General features: G+C 37.4%; 1 protein-coding gene across 2 annotated transcripts in view; it reads left to right on the plus strand.

Moving 5' to 3' along the window:
* The first annotated feature begins 983 nt into the window (after nucleotides 1–983).
* The window catches only part of LOC112563689 (cilia- and flagella-associated protein 221-like), a 28,065-nt gene continuing 3,424 nt past the window's right edge, over nucleotides 984–25,624 (plus strand). Inside the window, exons 1-22 of one of the 2 annotated variants that reach the window (XM_025237936.1) lie at nucleotides 984–1,438; nucleotides 1,935–2,122; nucleotides 3,237–3,332; nucleotides 4,598–4,698; nucleotides 5,117–5,220; nucleotides 6,849–6,888; nucleotides 7,045–7,161; nucleotides 8,802–8,931; nucleotides 10,578–10,686; nucleotides 11,616–11,662; nucleotides 12,209–12,361; nucleotides 13,348–13,440; nucleotides 14,938–15,033; nucleotides 16,031–16,121; nucleotides 16,596–16,738; nucleotides 17,621–17,701; nucleotides 17,900–18,007; nucleotides 19,094–19,306; nucleotides 22,455–22,607; nucleotides 23,158–23,258; nucleotides 24,182–24,274; nucleotides 24,754–24,855. In XM_025237936.1, coding sequence (XP_025093721.1) covers nucleotides 1,279–1,438; nucleotides 1,935–2,122; nucleotides 3,237–3,332; nucleotides 4,598–4,698; nucleotides 5,117–5,220; nucleotides 6,849–6,888; nucleotides 7,045–7,161; nucleotides 8,802–8,931; nucleotides 10,578–10,686; nucleotides 11,616–11,662; nucleotides 12,209–12,361; nucleotides 13,348–13,440; nucleotides 14,938–15,033; nucleotides 16,031–16,121; nucleotides 16,596–16,738; nucleotides 17,621–17,701; nucleotides 17,900–18,007; nucleotides 19,094–19,306; nucleotides 22,455–22,607; nucleotides 23,158–23,258; nucleotides 24,182–24,274; nucleotides 24,754–24,855 — 2,519 coding nt within the window. In that variant the 5' untranslated portion in view covers nucleotides 984–1,278. Of the gene's footprint in view, nucleotides 1,439–1,934; nucleotides 2,123–3,236; nucleotides 3,333–4,597; nucleotides 4,699–5,116; nucleotides 5,221–6,848; nucleotides 6,889–7,044; nucleotides 7,162–8,801; nucleotides 8,932–10,574; nucleotides 10,687–11,615; nucleotides 11,663–12,208; nucleotides 12,362–13,347; nucleotides 13,441–14,937; nucleotides 15,034–16,030; nucleotides 16,122–16,595; nucleotides 16,739–17,620; nucleotides 17,702–17,899; nucleotides 18,008–19,093; nucleotides 19,307–22,454; nucleotides 22,608–23,157; nucleotides 23,259–24,181; nucleotides 24,275–24,753; nucleotides 24,856–25,624 lie in introns of both variants that reach the window. The other variant, XM_025237935.1, reaches the window with a different exon arrangement.

The following is a 25,624-nucleotide window of genomic DNA, read 5'->3' on the forward strand; positions in this document are numbered from 1 at the left end:
AGAAAAAAAATTAACATTGGGATTATTACTTTTGCAACACATTTTGCTCAGTAGCTGACAAAACCACTACACGGAAGCTTCCTGTAAAATATTCTTGGAGAAGATTAACAGAAAAAAGAAATATAAGTTTTTGATTATTAGCGAACAACCAGTTCCGAAACCTAAAATGCCACATACCTGACGTGTGCAGTGTATGTCGACGATACCGGCAGGCCCGTGCTTGGGAGCAGGCAGACGAGGCGTCATATTTTGTATTAAAACCGTGGGGGATAAGAACGGGCATGGATACCGGTTTGAGGAAAAAAGAAAATGAGGCAAAAAACAAAAAAAAAATACTGTATTTCCTTCCCCAAATCCTTTAAACGTTAAGAAAATATTACTCTTAGTATGAAACCAACCGCTAGATCAAAGAAAAACGCTAATGAATTCGTGTGACCTGTTACAAGGGACTGTATTTCCGCCAGCAGAGAGCATACCTCTCCAAAGTCGACCTACGATGGACTCCAGACGGCCGAAGAAAACGAGCCGCCCAAAGGAAATTTGGCGAAGAACAGTGGAAAGGAAGAAAAGGAAAGGGCTGGACATGGGGTCACCTAGAGCGTGTTTCAGCCGATCGACATCGGTGGTGGACTCTGCTCGAGGCCTTATGTGCAACCGTGTGTGCACGAAGAGGATTAGTAGTAGTAGTATTTCAAACTAAGCAAAAGCTGCTCTGCGTAATAATTCGACTTGCCAATATTTTTATGCCGTTTCATATTTTGTCAGAAGGTAATTATTTTGATCCCCGGTAAATTCAATCATCTGGTAAACTAGAAACGTTAGTTGCTGGGGAGATAAATGTACGGAGGACATTGGAGTATTTGGAGAAACCACCAGCCCCGTGAACACGAAAATCGTTGCGATTCACATCTACCGCGCTGTGTGTGTGTCCCCTTGACTGTGCTCTAGAGTTACCTCCCATCACGCGCGCGTTGCCGGGCGATTATTAGTTTCCGCCAGGCTGCTGTGCTCTGTAACCAAGCAACATGTCCCAGTTAAACAGTTTTAATTGTAAATTAAAGTTAATAATTCAACATTCGTAATGATATACGATTAAGAAATTTGTTTAGCGATAAATCTGATAAATTGTTCTGGAAGTTAGCTGTTTCCTTTCATAAAAGGAAGATTGAAAACAAAATGTGTACGTAGCAGGCATACGGCAATGCTCACTACATCCGCACGTCTTGGGTCGTTAGTGAGACTGTATTGAATGACGCTCATACACTTTTTCTGCTGACAATGGACGAGGAACGAGGAACAAGAAACGAAAATCTTGTAGCAAATAAAAAGGAAAATCCCATGGATACAAGGGACGAAAAGCTGTCTACGCTGATCGACACACTAGAGTACATTGAAGCTCGTCAATCCTTACCCGTTCCCAACCATCTGTTGGAGACAAGTAAGATGATGCTTACTTTTATTTAAATTTCATCGTTCAATCGTCCTATGATTACCATCTGTTTTTTAATAAGTATACCTTCTTGCTATATATTACTGGCTTTACTCGTGGATGACTTAATTTTATGTTTTTTTTTTTAAAGACAATTGCCTTTTCCTATAATAGTATAATGAATTACTTTTGTTGCATGCACTGCTTTAACAAAAATAATGTAAGATAAAAATGTTCATACTATTATTTTAAATTTTATAAATTTAAATAACTTAAGGTGAACACCTTAAAATATAGTTAAATATAGCTAAACAGAGAAAATATGGTAGGATGAAATATCCTAATAATGGTTGAGAATTTAGAAAGATGATAGGAGTTAAAACCAGGGCTAAGGGACCAATGTTTTTTTTTTTTTCTCAAAGTTGAGATGGTTGGAGCATGGGAGAAAAAGATTCATTTGGTAGTAAAAGCATGACCATTCATAATTTTCATCTATTGCTTTCAGAAACCTACTCAAAGATTGGGAGAAATGCTGTTATTCAAGCAAAACCAGCAGCTGTTCATTTTGAGGGCTTCAGAGTCAATGAAAGGCATATGAAGCACCTAACCATTATTAATGCATCAACAAATGTTGTGCGGATGCACGTCATACCACCGCAGACAAAGTATTTTAAAATCCATTATAAAAAAAGAGTAAGTATGTGATACTATTCATACACCAAATTGGTGAAAAATTTTATCATATACAAGAAACTTGAAACAAGCTTGTATATATATATATCCTGCATGAGAAATACTTATAGAAGTGAGTGTAGTAATAATTAGCTCTTCTGGTGCTGGTGTCTATTATTTCAACTGTGTAGCACTCTAGTAGTGTACTAAGTTATGTCTTTTTTTGTAAAGCTAGGGGTTAAACAGCTCCCAGGGCTGTCCCTTTCTCATGCCTGCTATGTAAGTAATAGCCAGTCTTGAACTGTCCATCCATGGCTACTGGCTAGTGGACCTATTGTTAAACCCAAAGTTAGGAAGTCGCCTGACCTACTTAAGAAGGCCATGACCAGACACTGTGGGATGTGGGTGACCACTGCTGTCACAAGGGGACAGGGAAAGGCCATGATCAGGCCTTGGGAAAAGGGGGATTATGGTTACTGGAACGTTCAACTTTGTTGTGCTTTTGTGCAATTAGCCCAATAGTAACTGTCACAATGGAGGATTGGCTATCTTGTATTATGATCTCATCTCGAACATGCTCTCTTCCTCTACAAGTACCATCTGTTTACAGGGACGACTATTTTACCTTGATAAAGCCTTAGTTGCTGACTTGGCCTGAAACACCAACTTCCACAAATCAAACGTGTCTATGTTTTATCATGGAATGCTAAAGAAAGGAAAATCTATCGATAGAGCGAGGCAATGAACTGCAGCAATTCAGCAACAGATCAGGGAAGGCAAACTGCTGCTACCTATCAACATTCTTGAGCAAAGAACTGCCAGCATTAGATTAGAACAAAACTGCTGTTGTTCAACAACAGTGACTTACCTATTGTTTCTCTATTGTCTGTGTACCTGCTGGTGTTAATTACAAATGTAAATCACATTTGGCTATGTCACCAGTTGCAGCCATTATTTCTGATCTGTTTGGCAGCATCTGGATGGAAAAAGAACAACACACAGCCACGCCTCCCTACTGCACTTCTTTCTTGATTTAATCATAAAGTTTTGAAAGTGTGTTTTATTTAACCCTTAGAGCATGATGAGCCATGAACATGAACATTTCATCTACATCTTGTGCATTTACTTTTTGCAGGAACAGATGGTTCCTGGGCTGACTTTAAAGTGCACAATTGAATTTATACCAGATGAGTGGCGATACTACTATGATACAATAAAGATTCATTCCCCGGTATAATTTTATTTTCTTGATTTACGTTTAGTTATTTTTATATCAAATTAAGTTAAATGAAGTTTTGATAAAAATTCATTGCAGCATTAAGAATGTCATTTAAAAAGAGGAATTCTATGGGGAAAATATTTTGGGCCTAATGTTTTGCTAGAAAAACAAGAACAATGAGGACTATATACAAGTATATTAAGTATATGCTCCATTTTTATTAAATTTTGTCTGAGATTGACCAAGATCCTGCCTAGTATATTGAGCAATGATAATAGCAAAATTGATATGTTTTTGAGACTATTTTTAATAGATGAAGCTTAGTTGCCATGTTAAAAAAAGTCTACTGTGCTGACCCCATCAGTTATCGGCAGTACTTGTCTGAACTTATTCAAGACAGAAGCCTTGAATTCAGTTCAACATCTCAAAATGGCTACATTCACAGTAGATAGTCTGTTCTCATTATGTCATTTTTGACCTGCTGAACATTACACAGGACTGTCCTTGTCAGGTAAGCTTTGATTGCTGCTTTTTATACAAGTCACTCTGTCAGCAAAAGACTTTAAAAAGCTTAGATGTTCAAATGAACATCAGACCATCAACCACAAAAATACACAGCAAGTATGGGGAAATCAGTCCAGTCCCTCAAAAAATTAGCTCCCTTAAAAGCGCAAATGTGTAAGTTACTATGTGAGTTTGTAGAGCTTTAAGATGCTGAGCAGGGGAATGACAGTTCAGCCATGTATGGCTTGCACCTGTAGACATTCTTGCAGGAATTATGATGCTGGTTGCAAACTGTCCACCAGTCCTCTTTGCCTCCATGGTGTCTACCTTTTTGGGTGCAGTGAATTCCTCTGGGTGTTATGCCATGTACTTACACATTCTTGGAGTTCATTTTTATTTATTTTTCTCTAATTTCCAAGGTTTAATTAAATTCAAGTTTTAACCATTTGATACGTTGCAAGATATGTTGCAGTTCAAGATTATTATACACCTTAACTATATGTTATGAAGAATATTCTAAAGTTTTATGCCAGAGTAGTTACACTGGCAAAATTAGATTCAGCGTTGATCTCATTATATTAATGGTAGGATATATTTTTTTTAGTATAATTATCCTTATATTATCCTTAGAAAATATCAGAAATGGAGTAACATTTGGATTTGGTCTTATTTGTTTAATGTATATTAATCTTCATTTGAAATATAGTTGTTTTCTCATCTTATACTAGCTGACTACTGAACAAACCTTTCTCTTTTGGCTTTTTGGCCTTTAGGGAGAAGATAACCTTATGATTCCCATTCATGGATATCCTGTTATGTCAACCAAAGGGTTTCCTCAAGAATTCACCTTTCCTGACACCCCAGTTGGGCACAGGTTGGTATTCATATATATGTCGTGCCATCTTGATTGCTAGATTGAGTAGCCAGTCATGCAAAAACACTACAAGATATAAGAAGAAAAATAATTTTTGTTTCTGCATGGATAAAGTTCTTATTTTTATAATGCAGTAAAACCTCCATACTAAGACTCACTGAAATCCACTAAAATTGGGTGGATTTAGAGGGGTTGTAGGAGGGAGATCAACCAGTCTGCTTTCATTCCCCCAAAAAACATGCTTTTGGAATGAAAACAGACTTTTCTGTTTCTCTAGAATGACCTGGATCTCTTAGTTATGGTCTGATTTGTATAGATTTTAGCAAGTTGGGGGGTTGTACTGTATTCACATAATCTTTGTCACAATAAGCTGCTATATTGACATGACATTTATTTAAGTTTCGTTGTGCTGTTTCAGTGTATCATACAAATTCCCCCTGAAAAACATGGCACCAGTAGACTTTGAGTATGACCTAGTATTTATTCAGCCACACCCTGCATTTGCAGTTTATCCAGTTACAGGTAAGTATTATTTTAATACTTCTAGCTTCAACTAAATGTTAGATGGATATAAAATATGAGTATAATTTATTGGGCTATGATAATTTTTTAAAATAAATGATTTACATTTTGCTTCCCATGTATAACAGATATGGATGATAGACATTAGGGTGTTAAAGAAAATTAATGAAAATTTGTCTGAAAACTGTCATCTTCTAATTTCTTTTCTAACTTAGAATTTATTTTCCTTCTGTTTTTTTTTTCTCCCCTCTTTTTCTTTTTCTCGTTACCCTGAACACAGATTTACAGGAAGGGGAATTTAAATACAGTGAATATAATATGCATCAAAAGATCAGAAAAATGATCATGTTAAACTTTGATTGAACACATTCACAGTGATGAATACAGCAATTACACATTAATCTTGATAGATGTAGCAGTAGGCTAGCCATTCATGGGATTAGAAGTATAAGGTTTAATCACACTTTATAACTCCATACTTTAGATTACTAGTTATGCTTATGTTCCTCAAGCACAATAGTGCTTGCAGGTCCTTTGATTATGCATCCCTACAAATGTGTCTCCTGTGAAAAATTACACAAAACAACCATTGCACACTGGAACTAATTAAGACTGTAACACATATATTCCCCCTACATGTGACTAATGCATCATAAAGCCAACCATGTACAATGTTATTGATATATTATTTTGAAAAATCTGTAATAATCTTGGATAAAGAGGATCTAAACATCTTGAACATAAGGCACCCTCCTCAATTATTAACTAATTTATGGAAATGTCAGAGTAGTTTAATAACCCAAATTAGTGGATTTAATCACCAAAACAGAAATACAACAAAGAATCCTCTTTATTCAGCGATTGCGTTTTATAATCTTTCCTCTTGCTTGCTGAAAGGAGTTACATGGTACCTCATGTGTTGACCATAGATAAACATGGCTTCTTGGTGAACTAACCTCGTGTCCCTGCTGTGCCACTTTCATGATAATTTTTAATTAAATAACAGTGATTGCAAGGGTGGGTTAGTGAGGTATTTTAGCTAGTATTCGCAGTTAATAATAATAACAACGTATGTTTTTATAGCACAGTATCCTTGCACTGGTTATAATATACTTGCATATTGGTGTACTTTCTGGTGGACTGGTGTACTTTCTGGGTTTTTTTTGCAGATATCAATAGACATTGGCAAAATAAACCTACTTTGTAAATTTTAGTGTCTTACATGCAAACATTTCTAAAATAACTGGTTACCAAGCTTTGTTTTGCACCTGTAATCAATATGTGCTGCAGAATCTTGCAGAAGAATGGAAATGTGGATTTTGTCACTTGTTTGTCATTTCAAGTTGAAGTGGAGCAATTGTCTTCCAGTAGTATATAGTGTGTACATATCATGTCCCATGTATTTTGCATAATTTTTACAAACTTGAGTGAAATGAAAGTTTTTGAGAATTTGCTGAAGGTCACATCTGAGGGTAAAGAGTTTCAAAAAGTATTCAAACAAAATGAAATGTCACATCCTCAATCTGTCGTCTTATCCTTGAGGAGGAAAACATTCAATATCATGACGTCTCAAAAACTTATGGTTTGCACTGTAACCAAAGATTATCTCATATGATTCTGTTTTTCAGGAATAATCCCTGCTAATGGTGAGATAGAAGTAACTGTGACATTTACTCCATTTGAGTTCCAGACAGCTTGTATGACTTTACAGCTCAATATATCACAGTTCTGTTCCATTCCTCTTTTAAGCCGCTTTATTGGGACTTCAAAGCCTGGTTTGCTTAGGTATGTGTTTCTGCTTTGATTTTACCAAAGTAAAATGACATTTACTCCATTTGAGTTCCAGACAGCTTGTATGACTTTACAGCTCAATATATCACAGTTCTGTTCCATTCCTCTTTTAAGCCGCTTTATTGGGACTTCAAAGCCTGGTTTGCTTAGGTATGTGTTTCTGCTTTGATTTTACCACACAACCAAATGAAATTTTTAAGTAAATTATCTTAGTTGTTATAGCCATTTCCTTAGGAAGTTTACTACTACCCAAACATTTGTCAGCCATAAAATGCCTCCCCTTGTAAACAACAACCTAACTTTTAGAAAAAAATAATGTTACTAATCAGGCCAGTTATCTGCCCCAGAGCACTTGGTGCTTTCAATAAAACCATCCTTTGTCAGCTGAACCTCTTTCTACAACTGCTTAGCAGTCATTTGCTTTGCTACTACTGTAGTACTTGTTTGCATGTATCACTGATGCTAATGTAACCAACACGTCAGTCCCTAATGGCAACGTAGTGGTGGGCACAAGAACACACCAAAGAACATTCCAGCAACCATCCCCCCTTTTTCCCCTGGACTGGTTACAACCTTTCCCTGCCTCCCATGGCGGCAATGGGCATCCCCATCCCGCACTGTCTGGTCATGGCCTTCCCAAGTGGGTCAGGCGACTTCGTAACTTCGGATGTAACAGTAGGTCCAGTAGCCAGTATAGCAATGGTGGACAGTTCAAGGCTGGCTATTACGTACACAGCAGGTGTAGGAAGGGACAGTCCTGAGAACATTTGACCACTATTCCACTACATAAACACTGCACCAATCCCTTCACTCTTCAAAGGGGATCATTCATTGCCCCGACCTTGTCAGGATGTCAGAGCTTGACATCAAGTCATAACTGGTATCCCAGGGGGTCACAGCAGTGCAGAGAGTCATCCTGAAGAAGGACAGGTAATCTATCCCTACAAATTTACTTTTCCTGTTTGCCCAAATACCTGACTTCCTTGAGGTCGGGTATTTGTGGGTCAAAGTCTATATGTTCATACCTTAGCCTTTGCACTGCTTCAGCTGTCAGCATTATGGTCATGAGGCTAGCTTCTGCAAGTCCAAAGCCCGCTGCTACAGGCCATGCTGCAGCGGATTGTTCTCAAAGCGCCAAATGTGCAAACTGTGACGGGTCTCATGTCGCTCCTTCTAGAGACTGCCTGAAGTGGAAAGAAGATGCAATCATTCAGTGCGTACGCGCGGAATAGGGCATCTCATACGCCGATTCTTGCTGTCGCTTAGTGGGTGGCTCCTCAGGAGCATCTTCTACTATAAGCTCCATTTCATAAGTGGCAGCTGTTGCAAGACGACCGTCAACCTCAGTCTCCATCCAGACGAACATGACATTTTTTTCAGGATTCCTTTGAGACCAATACTAAGGAAACATAGAAGAAAAATTGGCTGACAAGCATAAAAGATTTGAAGGTAACACATTACAGGATGTGCTTACCACTCAAAAAAAAAAAAATAAATAAAAAAAGGCCTCTGTCATGAGCATTGTCAAACTCGGCATCTATCCAAATCCCATTATTCACCAGTATCAGTCAAGGGAATAGATGAAGGAATAAAAAGCTATGCTGAAAGCCACTGGCTAAAGGACTATAATACAATGCCTACAGATAAGGAAAGAAAATGAATATTGTACAAGACAAAAAGTTATGCTGTTACTCCTAGGGGGATGACATGTTGCTTAATATACATACACTTGGCAAATAAGTTAAAGCAGTAATCAGGTTTACAGTTTCAGTCTTTTGTTTTATTATCAGGCAAAAAACTCTGAGTGAATATGCTGTGGAAAACTCGGATATCTTCGATCCAAGGAGTGTTTCTCCCTTAGACAGGGGACGCTTTAGAAGAAAACGCAAACCATCTGCAAAGAATGAGCAGTTCCTAAAGGTAAGATAGACAGTTTTTGGAATTATGTGAACATTTTGGCACCTACTTTAAATAGTGAAAAAGTGGTACAGTAAAACATCCCTGTTTATCCTTGAGGCAGGCCTCTAGAGCTTTGCTGGCTGCATATTTTACAAGGTTTAGTGAGCTGTTTAGAGGAGACAGAGGAGAACATACACCCTTGAGAGGTTTCCATGTTGAGGGTCTGTTTGTAATGTCATTCCATTTACTGAGGAATCCATGCTGCCAGATGAGCCAGATCCTGCAGTTTCTGTTGGCAGAGTTCTGAGACCTATTTTTTCTGGGCGATCTTTCAAGAACAATATGATCTATGTAACTAAATGGGTGTTAATGTTGAGGTCAAGTAAGCACTTCACAAGGAGATGTAGCTGGAACATAAAAGCACTTGAAAAGTCCATGAACACGACCCACACACAGGTGCCAGAGAAGTCCAAGGGCTGTAGAACTGCATCCAAAAGAGTGAGAACAGTATCAGACCTCCCCCCCCCAGATGTGACTAGTAAGCAAACTGCAGAATATCTAAGTGATTGTCCATAGAGGAGGTTATTAAGTTGCACACAACCCTTTCCAAACATTTGGCCACAACAGACATGAGAGCCACAGGTCTTTCATGGCTGCAGCATTAGTTTGTTTTGCTCTGGCATTATTATTTATGTGCACCATAGGCATAGTACATAGTGTAAGTCAAGGTAAACTGGTAAAGTCGACAAGCATACTACTTTAGAATCTTGCCTCTCACATATCCAGCTTCAGGGGCTAACACTCTGGGACTTGAGAGAGAACTTAGTCAGTATCTACCACATGTGGCTACATTGCCTTTTAGTAGAAAAAACACTCATACAGGGTCACCCACAAAAGTATGATGCTCCATATGATCAAATCTGTGATGTGATCGTGTAGACAACATTTTTCAGAAAAATTTCTTCTTCATTTCTAATGATCTGCCTGCATTAAAAGCTTTTGGCTGCCATCAGCATGACCACCTTTAGTAGTATAGTTTCATGTTCTTCCTCTTTGTCACAATGAAGACATTTTTTGATCAGGGATTTGAAGTGGTGCTGATATCCCATGCAAAGTTTGAGTGGACCAAACCTAAGGCAGCTTGCCACTTCTGGTTCATTTTAGTCACTGGTGTTTGCTGAACATATGTGATTTCAGCCATTAATCAGTCCCAGTGCCAGTGTCATTGAGGCACTTTGGTCACAACAATTATCACATCATATACGTCACTTCTTTCTGATCCCTTCCCTCCTGACCATTGGCAGGAGTTTTATTTTGCTGCCAATATCTGCTTTCAGTTGATCATCATCAGTGATATCAGCTTTAGATACTTACCATGAACTGTCTAAAAGTTTCTGAAGTTCTTCCAATGTTTACCTGCCCTTGAATTTATGGTACACAACATCAGCACTGCTCCTTTGAAAAGTTGAGTTTGCCTGTGTTTCTGATGTATGCTATTTTTTGTTTGCTCAATGTAAAGATACCAGTAAATCAGGATCAAAATTTATATTATGGCAATTTTCATATTTTCAGTTTCCATACCAAAAAATGAATCATAAACATTTGTAGTGCTAGGATAAGTGAGCTTTAGCATATTGTCATCAGATTTTTTTTTCTACTATGAGGAGATGAAATACAAGGGTTTGCAGTTTCCCATGGTGATAAAGTCACCATATGCTGTTGCTCAAGTTCTGAACCAGGAGATAGGAAAGTTAAAAGCTAAGGACCTAAGAGAAAGTAAGTATAGTCAGTTACATTTTCCTAGTCTCCAAAGCTGCTTTGTGTTTTTTCATTTCCAATTTGTCTTTAGATTGATTTAATCACTTTTAGTAACAAGTGTTTTGAACTTGTTTGTATTTTAAGAATGGACCAAGCTCTCGTCTCTCCCTTTTATAAATTTTTTGTTGTTGTTAAACATTTCATCTGGCTCTTTTTTTTTCTACCAAATGTCTCCATCAGAAACTGTCCAGTGCAACACACTAAAGGCTTCCAAATCCAAAAAGTTTGGTACCAGCCAGTCCTTGATATCGCTGATACAAGCTTCTATGGTGCTATAGCAGTAGAGTGAAACTGTACACCCCTTTCAGCAGATTGATCTCCATACATGCCTCCTTCAAGCATCACAATGTCATCATTGTCCAAGTATATCGGCCTCAAAAAGTGAATGCAGTAATTGGTCATACTCCTTCCAAGAAAAGGAAACAATAAACAGTTCCAGAGCTACAGAACCATAAGCCACACATGCAAAGTCATGCTGAAAGTAATACAGAACTGCATCAGCACCACCATTGAGGAACTGCTAGCAGAATAACAGGCCAGCTTCAGACCAGACAGAAGCACATCTGAGCCATAGTTATAAAACAGTAGCAGAGATGCCCTAGGGTTAAGAATTATGAAGAAGTGTCTGAAGGGTCTGAGCATTGCTTTATAACCATCTTGTCTGGGAATGACTTGCCCTCATGTTACAGCTGCATTCCCAGGATGGGAAGCAGATACCACCAATCACATATCTCTCTAAAGTTATGAGAAGAAAAGTTCTTTATCAGAGTAAATATTGCCTCTTCATAATTTTTTCTTATTCTCTATGTGTACATTAAAATCTGGGTTTTTATTAATATCAAAAAAAGTTGTAGGAAAGACATTAATGTTTTGATTTTTTTTTACAGCTATGCTGTCCAAAGGGGATTTTTCAGAAACATCTCGCCAAGTAAAGGTTTGTGTAATTGTAGTTTTTATTATGGTGCATATTTGTATAACTGAAACAAAATGTATTTATGATATAAAAAAAAATTGTTTCTTGTGTTTTATCTTATCAGCTTTATGTTTCTCTTTTTCCACCTTACGCTTCATGTGTGCATGTGTTTGTGTATTTGTGTGGGAGAGAATAGGGTGTTTTTTGTGGAGATGCCACTTTGTGTGCAAGTGTTCTGTGTGGACATATCACAAGGGATTGTTTATGTCAAAGCATAAACTGATTGTTTATGTCTTTTGTGATGTTGACATCATAGCACAGGCTTCTGTTAAGTGTAAGGATGATCACCAACTATGCACTTTGAGAGGAAGGCTGTTTCCCAAGCAGAAAAACTAACACAAGTTCTGACATAAGAGGAAGGTTGTATGTTTACAGAGGACAAAAGTCAGTTTCACAGTCTCTATAGTTTGTATGACTGTAAATTCTTCTTTGTGACTATTGAATATTCATTGATACAATAGAAAAAGCTTTTAAGGATATGATATTCTAAAACTGCATCTTTTGTAGGAGGCCAGATTTTGTGGTGCAGTGAGACAAAATGTATTAGAGGAGCGACAGAACCAACTGCGTTGGCAAGTCAAGCAGGGAGACGAACAGATTTCAGATAAAGAGCGCTTCAATATACTAGATATGCGTGAAAAGGCATATCTGTATTATAGAGTAAGTAACTGCTAAATGATTTTTAGAAATTTTTTTTCACTTTTGAGTATCCAAAACCTTACAGACTTTGAGTGATCCTTAGTTCATTGCATCAGTTTTCATTGTATAGTTTTATCAATAGGAATTTTTAGAATTTACAAGAAATTGTTTTCATTATAGGTACAAAATACTTTTGTTGATGTATATCACTATGATGTGCTTCAAAGATTGGACTACAGACACCCATCTGGTTTTAAAAAATTTCATTTGAACATGGTGTTAGAGATGGCACTTAATTGTTATGTCCTGTGCACCCACCCCATCCTGCCCAGTCTAGCCATTTAGTTCATCTCTTCACCTGTTGAGACTTACAGCAGGAGGCAAGAGGGTGCTAAATTATATAGAGAAAAAGGGCCTGAAGATGTGCAAGCATTATGAGGCCCTCCAGTTAGGCCAAGACATAGACATTTATGGCTGGCTAAATTGCACACATAATGGAGATCACTACTCAACTAAAGGCTCATGGAGCAATGGAAAGCCTGAATGGAATGTAGACGAATGGATCGAGAGACCTCTTTTGGCAAATCTCAGGAATGGCTGGAACGCTTGAGAAATGCCTGCAAAGATGGTAGACAGCCATGGGAAAGGCTCTATGTATGGTTGGCTCAGTGACACCAGGAAAAGAGATGAAGGTGTTGCTCTAATAATGTGTAATGCATACAGTAGAGAGATAGTTTTAACCAATCGAATTAACCAAGCAGTTCTATTTTATTTGCATTGGAGGATCAATGGCAGGAAATGTGTTTTTCTAAAAGCACTAAAATCATTTTTTTTTCAGTTATGATCATATTCAGTTGCTTTGTATGCACACACACACACAGGCACACAGGTGTACATTGATATCTGATGATTTTGTTGAAGAAGTCTTTAGAAGTCATCATTATTGGTATTTTAGCAGAAAATCCTGCAAACAATATTTTCATCTTTTATTGTTTTTGTTTGCTTAGTACAACAGACAAGAAGATGCTGTTCCTCAGGATGAGTATGCTCGTCAGGAAACACAGATCATTTTCAGGAGAACAATCAGAAGCAGTTTCAAGGTATTCCTCAATTTCTTTGTATCTGATATCATGGTTGATTCAAGACTGATGAGTTAATTTGTAGGTTTAACAAAATTTTTATGTTGGTTTTTGCATTGTGTGCAAAAATTACTGTTTTTAAAAGTTACTCATGACACAGCATCAGATAAATATAGTTATGCATCTACTATTGGTCAGAGTGAAAAAATTAGTACTGTAAAATTCATTTGGTCGCTAAACATAACCCTGATTTTCAAAGAAGGAAAAAAATAAAGGTCATCCTCTAACCTTTTCAGGTTGTTGGGGAGTGAAGTGTTAGATCTATCTCCTCTCCCTTCTGCCTAACCATCTTTGGAGTCAGGTACCCATTCCCATAAGCTGGGTTGATTGGGAGAAGTTTGCTGGTCTACTCTGGTATCAAACCCTTTCTTTTTTGACAAACTCTCTGTTCTCCTGTCATCCTCCCCACTACCAGCATAAAGTCATCTTTCCCTTTCTTTTTCTTCTGAGCCATAAGGACTCCTGCATTAAGGATATCATCTTGCAGGTTGAGGACCCTAATTGGATGAGGCTCGTCACACCTCTTTTTAACTCAGTCTTTGAGAAAAAATCAATCAGATAGTCATGTAAGGCCCTAACTTTGCTATGGCCTGGGTCAGTCTGGTCTGTCCATCTTTACGGCAGAGTTGCTTTCAACCTCTTGTTTCACTAGTAGGTGGGGAGGAGCATCTCTTCCTTACGGGAGGAATGAACCCCTGGTTAGAAATTGTCCTGTGCAGAAAACCTCTAGTTTTGTGTCCAGCAGCTTCTTTCCCTCATGGAGAAAGACAGTTGTGCCCATTCCAAAACCCAGGATCCCTCTGTATTGATCTGTATTGACTGCAAGGTGGCCTCACTACCATTATCTCCATGGCCTTGAACTGTTTACACTTATCAGCCCAGACAGTCTCAATCTGCTCATGCCAAACTCCTACCTGTGTCATATATTAGACAAGTTTGACTGCTCTTTTTACTTTCTCTGGCTCCAGCATCTGGAATGCTTTGCTGAGATCCTTGGCACACATCACACCCTTGATGCTTTTAAATCTGGCTTCAGGACTCACCTTTTCCATGAATACTTTAGGTAGCTGGTAATTATAAAATAACATTGAAAATCCCATAATCCTGTCCTTGTTTCTTTTCTCTGTTCACACTGCACATGTTTTCTTTCTGTAAACAAGGGAGGCATAAGAGTGTATATGAATATGTGTTGTTCCCTTCACCATTTGTCTACTTTCATTTTCAAAAAATTATTCTGATCATGTTCTTGCTACTATTTGCAAGTTTAATGTGAAAGCAAATATTCATGCAATATTTAACCAATATTTATCTTTGCATGCATTCAATCTTGCCTGTATTTTGGGTTTCTCATGTGTACATTTTTGAGCTTCATGTATTTGTTAGATTTTTAAATCAAAGTGTCTGCATGAGAGTACACATATGTTTAAAGGTTTTCTTGTTTTTGCTTTGAATAAACAGACTGCTTTACATGAAGTACTTTTTGATACACTCTCAAACAATGCATGGGCAACAAGGTACGCAGCAATCACCAGATTTGTTCAGGCAGTACGGAAGGTACGTGCACTTTTAACTCTTGACAGCTTATGCACTAACAATAGCACACATTATTTGCCAAAGTTTTACGATTAGAAACTTGCATTTTGCTGTTTCGCTGTATCTCTCACTTGCACATGCAGCATGCACATCCCAAGACAACTCTATCACGTGACACAACAATCCAATAAAAACATGGCTTGCACAGCTAGTACACACAGTATAGAGCTGCCAAGTCATACACCTAAGATGGCATAATTCCCGCAAGGGTAAGGTGGAAGAGTTTGTTGGATGAGTGTTGAATGCAGTGATGGCTGCTGCTTTGCAGAGCATAGAAGATGACCAGTGTGTTTACCATGTTGTCAGTATATTGCTTTTCTTATGGATGTCCATGTAACCTGACACCATTTCAGAAATGTTCATCACTGATCCAGTTACTCTCATGCATCTGCTGAATTGCACCTTTATTATGGACAATGAAGTGCCTAATGAAACTTAGTACAAGTTATTTTAAAATCATTAATGCATTTTGTTCTCCAGACCTTTGTTTAATCAACGCCTAACTCCTATCAACATTTATTATTTTTATCAACATCTATGTATCTAGTATTCAAAGCAAAGAAATGACACCATGTTATTCTGCTTCTTTGTGTTCTGCACTGGTAACCCATTTAGCAATCTATCAACCATATCTGTTTCATGGACTTAATCTCTTTATCTGCTGTGTTATGCCATATTTCCTTTTTCCTTAGAATGTCTCCAGACTTTTCAAGAACCCTCATATAGAAGTGTTTTCTCACTATATAAAAAACATTCTGGATAAATTTTTGTCCTATGCTTTCATTGCTTCATAATATTCAGAAGGTTTTATAAATATACGTGCACACCCAGTAATTGGTATTGACAGTAAACATAACACTTATGATGTCAATAAAAATCAAAGTTTGAAGACGTTATATAACTGATTTGTGATGTTGACAATGTATTCATTGTAATAATTGCAAGTATGTTCTTTCAGGTAATAATCAGAAACAGAGCATATAAGAGGCTAAATTCACTTCAACATTTGGTGGTTGCTCAATGTGAAAATAACGGTACATTCAACAATTGTGAGTTTTGTTAATGATGTTGTAGATGTAATATAGATTAATCAGTAGATGAAAATATCATAATCTGTGGAGTAGCAGTTATTTATTAGTGTATTAATATATGGGGGGAGGGGGCGGAAGACATTAAATGGTTTCTCCAAATCTACAAAGAAAAATTAGTTGATTGTTTTTCTCAGAACTGGCGTGATCACATGTCTAGCAGTGACAGATTACTGTGTACAGTATTTTTAAATTTGATATTTTGCTTTAACTTTCTTTTAATCTCATTACTAATTAACGCTTACAAGACATGCTGATTTGATTCACGATCAGTCCTTCTGAAATTCACACTCATAAATATTCTGCCCCAATGCTCAGTTAATATGTAATATAATTCATATAAAATGAGGGACTGCACTGTATAAAAAATAGACATTTTGCTACATTTAAAAGTTGTCACTTCCTTCATTCTTTAAAACAAATTATTATTTTTAGCTTCAGATGGAGATCAAAACAGAACGAATCAAATAGAGAAAGGAAACCAAAAAGAAATGCAACTGAATATCTTGCTGTCTGCATCATCAATTGTTCCTACATCTTTTTGCATCTACGTTCCTCCGGACATAAAGGATGAAATGGTATTCTTTTAATAGTATAATTGTAACAATTCTGAATTTATTACTTTCATTTTCCTAGATTTTATGTAGCACTCTAGTAGTATACTCAGTATTTCTTTGTTTTGTAGAGGCTACGGGTTGAACAGCTCCCAGGACTATCTCTTTCTTACACCTGCTGTATATGTAATAGCCAGCCTTGAACTGTCAACTTGTGGCTATTGCATGGCTACTGGACCTACTGTTACACCCAAAGTTACTTAAGAAGTCCCCCGACCCACTTGGGAAGGCCATGACCAGACAGTTCGGGATGGGGGTGACCACTGCTGTCACAAGGGTCAGGGGGGAAAGGTCATGACCAGGCCGTGGAATAGTTGCTGGGACACTCGACAGGGATAGGATACATAGTGTAGCTTTACAGTTGAGAGAAGTTTTTTGATTTGGAAGTGAGAGTGGAGAGAAGGCAGGCCAGCCTCTGGGTGAAACTCTGAATAAAATCTACAGTTGTGCGGCAATTACATCTTTGTTGGGTTTTTGTGCAACTAGCCCATCCCTACATAGCCATCAGGGACTGATGTGTTGGTTACATTTACATTAGTCATTAGAGTTATTATAACCATAATTATCATCCGTATCATCATTATGTTTGTTTTTATGCTATATTCACGTAATATTATTAAATTTATTTGGAATTTGGCTTTTTCCACACAGGACATCAATGTTATATCATCTACATTGGCATAGGAACAAGGGGAAAGCCCCCCCCCCCCTCAAAAAAGTATCTGAAGGGACAAGAATGTTAACATTGTTCATTGTCAGCATGGAGTTTGCCCCCCAGAAAGCCAAGCATCTTCCTACACCACTGATCTATGCAATGAAATGCCTTAGTTTATTTTTGTTCTACAGGCAGCAGATTTCCTTGGACAAGTGCCTGTTTCTCCTACCCAAGTGGTGGTCAAGCAGAAAATATCTTACTTCAATCTTCAGGTTGGGTTTAGTTTCTTTCTCTCCCTTCTTTCCCCACTGTCCCACTCTCATATTGAAACTGGGAGATCCATGATCTTAGCTCATGAAAAACAGAGAGTAACTGGTAATTAACATTGCCACTGAAGAAAAGATATTTAACCTGTTGTACTAATGGCTTGAGACAATATCACTTTAGTTATTTATGTTTATATTGCACAGGTTCCACAAATGTACCGTCTTCAGTCCTATACTGCTCAAAATGTTTATGATGCCTCACAGACGTACATATCAGGACATCTGGTTCAACATTTGCGGGAAGGTGCTGAGGTAAAGTATACATTTTCTGAGTTTTTTGAAAATGTATATGAGGCCAGAAAACCACTATAACATCCCAACAAACACTCCAAGATTGGCCCAACATTTGCATTGTTTTGGTGTTTTATTGGTCCAATTGTAGCCCAATGTTGGCACAAGATTGGCTGAATCGTGGCCATATCTTGGCATTTCATAAGCTATATAATGCATAACCCTTCTTGGCCCAAGATTGGTCGAAGATTTCTTTAGTACAAAATCACTTGATTGTTCATTTTCTGCAAGACAGATGCAATCAGCTACTGCAAGTGTCAGTGGCTTTTGTGGATTATCTATAAAAACTTGCTTCAGTTGACAGCTATATAGTTATCAGTATCCCAATCATTAGAAATAGACTAACACTAGATATTAACTTGCAAGTTGTGGACGTTGCTCTTTGACATGGAGTACACAGTCTGCCAAAAGCCTACATCACTTTGTTTTGTCATCACCTTATTTGCATGATATCACACTACCTTCAGTCATTTGCAAAGCGTCTTGAGCTTGTCCTTAGGGCAGGAATTATTATGATCATCTGTTCTATAAGTGACTGCTATAAACTTTCTATCGGTACTGAAGCTCAACTGTCTCTGGTATAAGATCAGGTTAACCTGCTGAGAGTTGATTATTTTATGTCAAATTAACTTAGGATTAACACCAAAGAAGATAATTTTTGAGCCACTGAGAGGTAGTTCAAAATGTGTGCAGTTCTTTGAAGATCACATTATGATTTACACTGAAACTTTATATTGCATTTTAGAAATGACTGGTTTTAAAATTAGATTCTGTAAATAGTACAGTTTTTCTTTTAATAACCTAATAATAAATACCATAAAAACTGTGTTACACTTAACATTCTTGCAATATTGCAATATGGATCTATTTCAGTTTTTAAAATTTCTTTTGATAGTTTGTAAGGAATTATTTAACACCATTCTCTGACTAGGCACTAATAGATAGTGATCATATGCATTTGCTTTCATGTTCATTTTATTGTGCTATGTAGCGGAGTAATTAATTATTTGAGAAAGCTTAAGATTGTTTTAATGGTAACTGTTTAAGGATGAGATTCTCTCACTGCCACATACTGCTGTAACTGCATTGGTGAAATCCAGCATCCCACAAAATGAGAAATGCAAGACTGACTTGGATGTGTCACCAGTTGAGAAAGAAAAAGAAGTTTCTGCAGAGACTTTTCATGACTTGCCTTTATTCATTACAAGACCTCCAGATGCCCTTTTCTTGTCAGTAAACTATTCTTCTTTACACATAATGGTGAGTTGAACACATAAAATTCATCTCACAAACCCATGCATCCCTCACATTTTTTGTTTTTTTTTAAATCAAAGCAGCACAGTTATTTCAACAAACCAGACACTTATTTATGGCTATGTTTCTTAAATGGTGGTTATATAAAACTTTACCAAACATAGTCATGCACCTACTGGATTACATGTTTCTGAATAAAGGCCTTCATAGTAAACAACTAGTTATACGTACAGTTGAGTAAATAGTTTTGCTTAAAAATATTAATAACCAGACTGTACTTCATGTAGTAAAATGAATGCCTAAATTCAAAGCAGAATTTTATTCATGATTGTGATTGTGATAAGAGTTTGTATATTGTTGAATGTTTTTATTTCTTTCTATAATAATTGGAATCAGATGTAGTGGTCCTTATAGCAAAATACAAATTGCAGTTTATCATCAAAAACATTTGGAAACAAATCTTGCTACATTCTCTTCAGTGATCTTATGCTCTACTTCTAGAGAGAAAAATAAGCTCAAAGATGTTTCATGTTGTCAAACAGCTTAAGAGATCTACTAAGAAATCTCATCAAAAGACCAGAATATGTTTGTTGTTGTGTGTGTGTGTTGAAAGTGATGTTAAAACCCCATGTCTACCATTCGATAATATGTCTTGGGATAATGAGTTAAAAAGAAGTGAAAAGTATTGGACGGAGCACACAACCTGCTTAAGTAATATCAAGCATTTAATTAAATATTGTGACGTTTTCTGGTTGCTATCTCTGATACATGTTTGGACAGTTTTGTACAAACTTTTTATTATTCTTCACAATTTGCCTTGTTCCCATTTTGTCTGATGCTATATTCGCATGGCAGATTTCCTGAAAGGGATTAGTAAAGATGTTTTGTATTGTATTCCCAATCTTGCTAGCTCCTCTAGTAATATTGCTTACTGCACACTGTCACAACCTTCTTAAAATCTGTAAATGCCACCTAAGGTTTCATGTTTTGAATTGTTTCTCTACCACATCATGTATAGTGAAAATGTGGTCTACTGTTGAGTAGAAACTAGAAAAACCTGCTTGTGCTTTCTCAGTTAAGTGACTAGTCTCTGCCCATTTCTCTAACCTTTTATTTAGCAAGAGAGGTACCTCTGTAATTACCTGAACTTTTTAAATAGCCCTTATTGTAGAGTGGAATAATAATAGAGTTGGTCTGTTCGTTAGGCTATAACCCCTGATCATAGAGTTAAAACATCTAACAAGGAAGGGAATTAAAACAGTACCTGCAGCTTTTAACACTTCATTTACAGTTCCATTTGGGCCTGATGCTTTGCCACCTTTTAAAAGGCTTATTGTTTCTTAAACCTCATTTCTATGACCTGACTTTTCATGAGTTGGGTTTCACAAAAGTTGTTTTGGCCATCATTATTCTCCCTCTTTCATTTAATATTGTTTAGATTAGTTTTACTCAATGCACTTCACTTATTTGCCCCACTACAAACTGCCTTCCTGTGCATCTCTTGATAGCATCCAAAAACTCCTTTGGTCTGTTAACTACATTTTCTAAAGATTTTTAACAATTTTGCAGCACACTGACTAGGCAGAGAAGGTCTCGGGCATGGGAGCCTCTGGTACGCAGTGTAGAAGTACCTCTTATGTCCTCCTTGGGGATGTGGGGGTGATTTCCTTGTGTTGGCAAGCTGGGTTGACACAGTACCTGGCATAGATATTATGTGGTCAGTTGTATCTTGCTGACATGGTAGAGTTGGGAAGTCATTCACAGGCACAGCAGCATCAACATGTGGACTGGTGGTAGAGGTGGTGGGAGATACAGGAGTTGCTGTGTTTCTGCCCCACAAGTTAGCACCAATATCCCTCAAAGTTTCACTATACACCAGTGAACCTGAAACCAAGGGAGGTGAGTCTTGATTCCCCTCTGTCCTCACCAGTATGTGGTGTGAATTCTGGCTTTGCAGCCCTCTGTTTACCACATTGCCGATGACTTGGCACCAACTGCCGGGTTTAGTTTTTGACCATTTGCTGTGGCTGTTGCTGCACCTGCTGCTGCTTTTGCTTCTGAGATGGCGATGATCACAGTACTTTCAGAGACTATCTAATCTGTCATTCTCTGGTCAGTGTAATTTCTTTTTAGTGCAGTGGAGCCACTGATGAAAAGCTTTTCACCTCTGTAGTATGCATGAACACCTCTTGCCTTATACTTGATCAGGATATCACCCTGTTAACTAACTTGGTATGATAAGTCCCATTTCCCTTAGCAGGTCTTTTCCTTTGGTGAAAATGTCTATTTTATCTCCCCAGTTAGCCATTTTCAAGATCATAGGGCAAAGTTTCTCTTTCATATCCAGCCTGTGAAGCGTTCACCATGCTACACATGCCTAGCTTATGTGCATGAACTATGTCACATTTATACCACAGTTTGCCAGGTAGGGCATTAGACTTGTTCAGGAGCTCAATCACTGCACTCGCACACATTTATAGCTGTCTTTCCCACTCGCCAGTCTACCAAAAAGCAGTAGATTGTTTCTTTGTGAATGCCTTTCTTGCCTGTCTAATCTTTCCTTAACAGAATTCTCTATTAATATTATTTTCTGGCATAATTATTGTCTAGGGCTTTAACATGTTTTTTAACACTTGTCTTAATTGAAAATACCTCTGCACTCAGCGCATTCAACTTGGCATCAAGACTAGAGGTTGTGTTTTTTTCTTTATGTGAACACTTCCTCTATCTTTGATCACATATTGTAAGGGCCTTGACCTTTAGCACAGGTTAGCAGAGTTCACTGCATTCACTGACAAAATGGATGTAGTTTCAATCACTTTCTGTGAATTTTATGCAGAAAATTGTATGTCAGCAAATTCCTCAAAGTAAGTGGAACAAGATAAAGCTATTAAAACCCTTAGATCATTTAAAAGTAAAAAGTAATTACTAAAAGACTGCTATCAAAGCTAATGAAAATGTATCTAGCCTTTGTGAATACTCGCTCATCTCCCAGTGTGCCAGGTTACTTATTCTTGGGTTTTGTTTTGTTTTTTTTTGCAGTACCATCTTTGTGTCTCACATGATTTTCATGTTTAATTTATTGATGATTAAGAATCTTTGACCGAGGTAAATCTGATGTGATTCCTCAGTATGTTTTTATGGTTATTTCTAGAATCCTACTCCAGGCTTGCAGACATTCCAAGCACCATTTCCCTATGCTGAAGTGGACTCAGAGTTTCATCTATGCCCTTTACCGAGGTATTTCAGGAAAGACACACATGCTAACACTCATGCTGCCACACAGCGTAGGTACTTGGATCGTGAGGTGAGTAAACCAAGATAAATTAAATTCCAGTATGAAAATAAAATGAAGTTTTAAGTGTACATCCTATTCAACATCAGCTCTAGACCATGCATAAGAAAACTTTCTTAGGGAGGCAGCTGTTTAAAATCAAGGATGGAGGAACGAGAACTGGTGTATAACTTCTCAGCTTGTCCATGTCCAACATGAATATTTTTTAAGTTTGCTTACTGAATGATTATATGAGATATGACTACCAAATTCATAATTCTTCTTCTTTTTATGATCATCAGTTATTACCCCAGTGTCTGTGTTTTATTCTTTAATCCACTCATGACGTTTAAGAAAATATCCTGTTGCCACCTAGAGCTCTTCATGATCATATGTGCATATACACAATCACTTTCTCCTACACACACAATCACATCATACTCACTTTCATTTGTTTTCATTCACAAGGAGTGTGCTGTTCTCAAACAGATAAATGAATGATGTTTTATGCTGTACTACCAGTTGTGGCTAAATAACATCAAGTCAACCAGGTGCAGGAAAATGTAACTTTTCTGTCTTACAGGACACAATTCGCAGCATAATGAGTTGGAAAAAATTTCCTTCACAAGGACTCATCTCATTAGTTAACTTATCAACACTTACCAATGTTTGGGTTCCTCGGTGGTAAGATACTTCATCTTTTATTCTACTTTTTCAGCAATTAAAATTTGTATCGGCACTGCAGGAACACACACTGCAGTAAATTGTGATTGTAAATTAGCTTTTGCCAAAACAGACTATAAGCTTATAAGTTGATCTCCATTATCTACATTTATTGATATAACATTGATAGCAAATTGTGCAATAGGGTAAGTGCACAATATATAAGGCTCAACATCACTACATGTGTTGCAGCTATTCCTTGCTTGGCCAAAAGATATTAAAAACACTAAGGTTTATTTCTGCCACAACCACCTACCATCACTGAAGAAAAAGGTTGATTTCTATGCATGCACAGCAATGACTAGCACATCAGTCATTGCTTTCATCAATTAAGATAACAACAAATAAAAGAGTTTTTTGTGGTCAGTATTATGAATTAAATGTGGTAGGAGTCTGTGTGAGGTGTCTCCTGGCATCGTCAGCGCTTTGATGTGGTATCTGACCCGACCTGACCTGCCAGTGACCGCCACGAGTCTTTGACTAGAGCAGCCTAGATCATTCTAGAAAGTTTGTGAACAACTGTGACTGATGCAAGCTTGGTACCTGGAATGTTCAGTGCGAGAGAGTACACGTGTGACGATAAGATGCTGGATGTTTCCAGATAACTTTTGTACAGTGTGTGTAAGCCCTGAGTGAGAGTGAGTGTTAGGGTAGTTGTGAGAGGAGTAGTTGCAGTTGCTGTTGTAGTCGCACTCAGAGTAGTGTGGAGTGAGACAGTAGAGAGTTGAGGAAGCTAACCCTGACAACGACATAGGTGCATGGGACTTACGTTTTGTCACTCAGTCTAATACGGTAAACAACCATCATGTTTGTAACAGTCAAATTAAAAATCTTTTAAAGCAAGTTCAAAATTAAAAGTAAAAAAGTGATTTAAATCTTTTCAGGGATAACAGTTTCAGCACTGACCTGTTACCAGCATCAGTGCCTCACTTATTAAATGGCTTGTCTTCAGAAGATTTGAGTGCAATGGTAGAGGAGTAAGTGTATTTTAAACACAATTTTCTTAATAAATATGAAATTATTGTTTAAGGTGTATTGCTAATGTGCAGAATTATTTTTTTCTTATAATTTTTAGTGGATGGAGCATCAAATTTCAAAAATAGTTACCTCTTCAGATATGCTTTATTTTCTACTATTTATTTATGAAGTTGCTTGTTGATAGACAAGCTGAATATTGACCTCTTACACATTGTTCTTCACCAATAAGTTTGTAAAGTCTACGAGACCAAAAAAGCTACTTTTTGCATTAAGGGAAAGATTAAAGAAAAGAAAACCAGAAGGGCAATAAATTCTACTATCACTGAGGTGGTAGCCTATAATTACTTGCTATAGATCATGCTTCAGACAGAGATGCCTAGTAGCCAGACCAGAATAATCTAGTTTTCGTTGAAAGACTTAAATTTTATGAATCTTCTTATATGATTTTGGTGTCATTCTTATGTGAGTGTTTTTACAGGCATGAATGTAAGCATCAAGAGTTCTGCCTTACACCAGATATGGTTAGTGCACAGTTTGCACTTGTACAACAAACAACACTTCCAGAGGACAGACTTCCAGTGTATGTGTTACTTTATTTAGATGAAAGTTAGCATTAGTACATTTGACAAATCATCTTTCTCTGCTTTCAAACTTTTCTAGAGTTAATTCATTAAAGAAATAGCACACATGGAAGAAATAAAGCATTTTTCCTGCTAAAAATATAAAGTATCATAAATTTTGCAACCTCTTGAGAGTTTTGCACTTCTATTATAACCAATACGTCAGCCCCTGATGGCTACGTAGGGGTTGGCTAGTCGTACAAGAGCACAACAAACGATGGAAATAGCCACACAATTGTAGATTTTATTCAGTTTCACTTGGTGGCTGGCCTGCCATCTCTCCGCTCTTACTTCCAAAGCAAAAATGTCTCCCTCAACTTTAAGCTATGCCGTCAAATGTTCTAGAACCATCCACACCCTTTTCCCATTGTCTCGTCCTGACCTTTCTCAGCCCCCGTGGTCACCCCTGTCTGGTCATTGTCTCCACAAGTGGCTCAGGCAACTTCATAACTTCTGGTGTAACAGTAGGTCCAGTAGTCAGCTGTTATAGGTGGACAGTTCAAGGCTGGCTATTATGCAAGCAGCTGGAGTGAGAAAGGGACAGTCCTGGGAGCTGTTCGACTCCTACCATCTACAAAGAACGACATAACTTAGTACACTAGTAGAGTGCTACACTATGATTTCCTTTTTCTTTAAATTGTTACTTAATTGATTGAGTTTTTTTTAAAAGACAGATCAGTTTAGCTGCTGAGCCTAAGATCAAATGAGATAAGCTCACATTTTATTTAA

This window comes from Pomacea canaliculata, linkage group LG5 (genome assembly GCF_003073045.1).
Source record: "Pomacea canaliculata isolate SZHN2017 linkage group LG5, ASM307304v1, whole genome shotgun sequence".
Taxonomy (NCBI): Eukaryota; Metazoa; Mollusca; class Gastropoda; order Architaenioglossa; family Ampullariidae; genus Pomacea; species Pomacea canaliculata.